The sequence below is a fragment of the Rutidosis leptorrhynchoides genome, chromosome 1, assembly GCF_046630445.1.
Source record: "Rutidosis leptorrhynchoides isolate AG116_Rl617_1_P2 chromosome 1, CSIRO_AGI_Rlap_v1, whole genome shotgun sequence".
NCBI lineage: Eukaryota > Viridiplantae > Streptophyta > Magnoliopsida > Asterales > Asteraceae > Rutidosis > Rutidosis leptorrhynchoides.
Window position 1 is genome coordinate 552,190,229 of NC_092333.1, and position 5,498 is coordinate 552,195,726.

General features: G+C 30.4%; 1 protein-coding gene across 1 annotated transcript; it reads right to left on the reverse strand.

Annotated features, from left to right (window-relative positions):
- Window positions 1-3,303: 3,303 nt before the first annotated feature.
- Window positions 3,304-4,428, reverse strand: LOC139843620 (protein FAR1-RELATED SEQUENCE 5-like). Its single transcript, XM_071833736.1, has one exon. It carries the CDS (start codon window positions 4,426-4,428, stop codon window positions 3,304-3,306), a length of 1,125 nt encoding a protein of 374 aa, XP_071689837.1.
- Between the last annotated feature and the right edge of the window lie 1,070 nt (window positions 4,429-5,498).

Below are 5,498 nucleotides of genomic sequence, written 5' to 3' on the forward strand. Positions count from 1 at the left end.
TAACCTTTATTTTATCGATAAAGGTTTAAAAAGCATTAAGTAGATTATCAAATAATGACAATCTAAAATATACCGTTTACACACGACCATTACATAATGGTTTACAATAAGAATATATTACATCAAAAATAAGTTTCTTGAATGCAGTTTTTACATAATATCATACAAGCATGGACTCCAAATCTTGTCCTTATTTTAGTATGCAACAGCGGAAGCTCTTAATAATCACCTGAGAATAAACATGCTTAAAACGTCAACAAAAATGTTGGTGAGTTATAGGTTTAAACTATATATTATAAGATTTCATATTTCAATAAACATCCCATACATAGAGATAAAATTCATTCATATGGTGAACACCTGGTAACCGACATTAACAAGATGCATATAAGAATATCCCCTATCATTCCGGGAAATCCTTCGGACATGATAAAAATGAATTCGAAGTACTAAAGCATCCGGTACTTTGGATGGGGTTCGTTAGGCCCAATAGATCTATCTTTATGATTCGCGTCAATTAGTAGATCGGTTTACTAATTCTTAGGTTACCAAGCAAAAGGGGCATATTCGGCTTTGATCATTCACCCATATAATGTAGTTTCAATTACTTGTGTCTATTTCGTAAAACATTTATAAAACTGCATGTATTCTCATCCCAAAATATTAGATTTTAAAAGTGGGACTATAACTCACTTTCACAGATTTTTACTTCGTCGGGAAGTAAGACTTGACCACTGGTCGATTCACGAACCTATAACAAATATGTACATATATATCAAAGTATGTTCAAAATATATTTACAACATTTTTTATACGTTTTAATGTTTTAAGTTTATTAAGTCATCTTAGTAACCTACAACTAGTTGTCCATAATTAGATGTACAGAAATAAATCGATATATATTATCTTGAATCAATCCATGACCCAGTGTATACACGTCTCAGGCTAGATCACAACTCAAAGTATATATATTTTTGGAATCAACCTCAACCCTGTATAGCTAACTCCAACATTACTGCATATAGAGTGTCTATGGTTGTTCCAAATAATATATATAGATGGGTCGATATGATATGTCAAAATATTTGCATACGTGTCCATGGTATCCCAAGATTACATAATATATTAGAATACATGTATAATACAATATAAGTTAGCTAGGATATGATTAATATAAATTTGTTACCAATTTTCACGTAGCTACAACAAGCAAAAATATCCAATCTTGTTTTACCCATAACTTCTTCGTTTTAAATCCGTTTTGAGTGTTTTAAGTTGCTATGGTTTCATATTGAACTTAAGTTTATGAATCTAAACAGAAAAAGTATAAGTTTATAGTCAAAAATACAGGTTACAAGTCGTTTTTGTAAAGGTAGTCATTTCAGTCGAAAGAACGACGTCTAGATGACCATTTTGGAAAACATACTTCCACTTTGAGTTTAACCATGATTTTTGGATATAGTTTCATGTTCATAAGAAAAATTATTTTTCCATAAGAACAACTTTTAAATCAAAGTTTATCATAGTTTTTAATTAACTAACCCAAAACAGCCTGCGGTGTTACTACGACGGCGTATATTCGGTTTTACGGTGTTTTTCGTATTTTTCGGTTTTAAATCATTAAGTTAGCATATCATATAGATATAGAACATGTGTTTAGTTGATTTTAAAAGTCAAGTTAGAAGGATTAACTTTTGTTTGCAAACAAGTTTAGAATTAACTAAACTATGTTCTAGTGATTTCAAGTTTAAACCTTCGAATAAGGTAGTTTTATATATATGAATCGAATGATGTTATGAACATTATTACTACCTCAGGTTTTGTGGATAAACCTACTGGAAATGAGAAAAATAGATCTAGCTTCAAAGGATCCTTGGATGGCTTGAAAGTTCTTGAAGCAGAATCATGACACGAAAACAAGTTCAAGTAAGATTTCCACTAGAAATAAGATTGTTATAGTTATAGAAATTGAATCAAAGTTTGAATATGAGTATTACCTTATATTATAAAGATATCTTACTGTAAATAAGAAAGATTTCTTGAGGTTGGATGATCAATTTATAAGATTGAAAGTAAGCTAGCAAACTTAGAAGTATTCTTGATTTTATGAAACTAGAACTTATAGAATTTATGAAGAACACTTAGAACTTGAAGATAGAACTTGAGAGAGATCAATTAGATGAAGAAAATTGATTAATGAAAGTGTTTGTAGGTGTTTTTAGTCGTTGGTATATGGATTAGATATAAAGGATGTGTAATTTTGTTTACTTGTAAATAAGTCATGAATGATTACTAATATTTTTGTAATTTCATGAGATATTTCATGCTAGTTGCCAAATGATGGTTCCCACATGTGTTAGGTGAATCACATGGGCTGCTAAAAGCTGATCATTGGAGTGTATATACCAATAGTATATACATCTAAAAGTTGTGTATTGTACGAGTACGAATACTGGTGCATACGAGTAGAATTGTTGATGAAACTGAACGAGGATGTAATTGTAAGCATTTTTGTTAAGTAGAAGTATTTTTATAAGTGTCTTGAAGTCTTTAAAAAGTGTATGAATACATATTAAAACACTACATGTATATACATTTTAACTGAGTCGTTAAGTCATCGTTAGTCGTTACATGTAAATGTTATTTTGAAACCTTTAGGTTAACGATCTTGTTAAATGTTGTTAACCCATTGTTTATTATATCTAAAGAGTTGTTAAATTATTATATTATCATGATATTATGATATATTAATATATCTTAATATGATATATATATATACATTTAAATATCGTTACAACGATAATCGTTACATATATGTATCGTTTCGAAATCCTTAAGTTAGTAGTCTTGTTTTTACATATGTAGTTCATTGTTAATATACATAATGACATGTTTAATTATCATTTATCATGATTAAACATAGTGTAACAATATCTTAATATGATTCATATGTAATTAGTAAGACGTTGTTATAACGATAATCGTTATATATATCGTTTCGAGTTTCTTAATTCAATAAACACAATTTTATGTATATAACTCATTGTTAAAATACCTAATGAGATACTTACTTATCATAATATCATGTTAACTATATATATAATCATATATATGTCATCATATAGTTTTTACAAGTTTTAACGTTCGTGAATCACCGGTCAACTTGGGTGGTCAATTGTCTATATGAAACCTATTTCAATTAATCAAGTCTTAACAAGTTTGATTGCTTAACATGTTGGAAACATTTAATCATGTAAATATCAATTTCATTTAATATATATAAACATGGAAAAGTTCGGGTCACTACACTATTAGCTCTCTAAATAGAGGCATGTTGCAGTTGTGAGGTATTTGAATTTTCTCACTTGCAAGTTGCACTTTAATCTCGTTAAATTCATGTTTAACTGCAAGACTAATTTTCTGTTCCACTTGATGAAAATCACATGTAGAAGCTTGTAAATACATCTTAAGTTTCACATGGGCACCTTCAACTCTTGATGACGTACGACAACCAAAATGCAAGTACTTTTCAGTCCACACACTAATAAATTTTTCTTTCCATGGAAACCATGTGTTCTTTATATAGTCTAATGCACTTTTCTTCTCTTTATAAATCAATTCAAACTCACGCCAATTGCCATAAAGAAGCTCTTCATTCATTGAATACACCACATTCTTCCATCCCAACATAAAATTATCACAATCTTCACCACGGTCAAAATGCTTCTTGCAATTTGCCAACATGTTCTTTTCAATATGCCAAACGCATAAAAGATTTGTTGCACTTGGAAATACATTCTTTTTGCCATTCATTAGAGCTAACTCCCTATCTGACATAATTATAGATGGATAATTACCTTGTCCCAAAATCTTCTTAAACACATGTAACGCCCATATATAATTCTCTTCGTCCTCTTTTTCCAAAAACGCGAATCCAGAATAAAAAGAACTGTTAAAACAAGAAACTTCAATGATATCAAGAAGGGGCATGTTATATCTATTGGTTTTATATGTGCAATCCATCACAAATGTATTCGAGAAGATTCTAGCTAGTTTAATTGAAAGAGGGTGAGCAATGAACAAACGAGTTATGCGGCCTTCCGAGTTATGTAAAATATCATACGTAAATCCACCTTTTGCAAGCTCCTCGAATAATGCACCAATTATGGACCGATTTTTCAAGTTATCCTTTCGTATTTGTTTCTTCACGTTGTATATAGTTCTTGATATAGCTGATAGGTTAGAGTTTCGTTGACGCAAAGAAGAAAGAATTTGTCTTGGAGGTATTCTAACCATCGTCATTTCTTTAACACTTTTTATTTCATCCGCTGATAATTGACGGGAGGATGCATGTCCCGACATATCAGTAGCAGGATCATGATTATGTCTCAAGTTGTATGACTTAAGCATCCAAGAACCATCACTCATCTTTTTGCCATCAATTCGGAAGGGACATTCAATCAAAACAGATACTGTTTTTTTTCTTCCGTTTCTCTTTAATTCCCAATGTGTCTCGATAAGAACCGCCTCTGCTACATTGCAAAGCTATACTCTTTGGTTTTGAACTGCGAATAGTAATTCCGTATCCTTTAGCATAGTAAAATGAGCGCGTACTCTTAACTAAAGCATCAGAGGATTTAAATTTGGAACTAGATATGTAAATTTCTTCGTCTTCTACTGATAAATTTTCCAACTCACTTGAACTTGCCTGTTAAATGAAACCAAAACAAAATCAACATAATCACTATATGTCACGTTTGTATATTAATATGTTCATGCCATAATACATTAATAATAAGATGTCATTAAATTTCATATATTAAAGTTATTTCCACTAAAGCATGATGGAGCAAAACATGCATAATGAGGGATGGATACGTGTACGAACAAATAATGTGTACATAAATGGATACTGTAAAACTTAATGGGAATGAAACACCTCATGCTACATTACCCATAATCAACAATTTAATAAGAAAAAACAACTTTTGACCGACAATATAATAAATTAAGAACTTCTAATCGGAAACATAAACAATCGATATCCGTATACGAAACAATATGAAATCATAACCCATTACTCAAAAAACATATTAATAATAACTTTCAGAGTTTATTTTTTTTAATATAAACTTACGGTATCCATAACACTTGAGGAACTGAGTGGCAGTTATGATGAAGAATTAATCGACTCTACGAAGAGAGTAGCCGCGTTACGTTTAGGAATTAGGGTTGAAAGTGATCTTGATTAAAAGAATATACGGGTATTATTTAATATTAAGGGAAAGAAAAAGAGTTAAACCAAATAGCTAAAGGGGGGTTTAAGTAAATTAATATAAAGGGTATGATAGTCAAGATACATAAAAAGGTGTAGATGGACTAAAAGAAGGAGTGTTAGGATAACTCCCAAACTTTTTTAATCAATTCAATCGACCCACATGTATATAATGCGGGAGTGATTTTTTTCACGCACTATTTTTTGATTTATGTACATTTTG

Excerpts from the sequence above, each read along its gene's own strand:
- LOC139843620 (XM_071833736.1), bottom strand. The coding sequence starts at position 4,428 with ATGAGTGATGGTTCTTGGATGCTTAAGTCATACAACTTGAGACATAAT.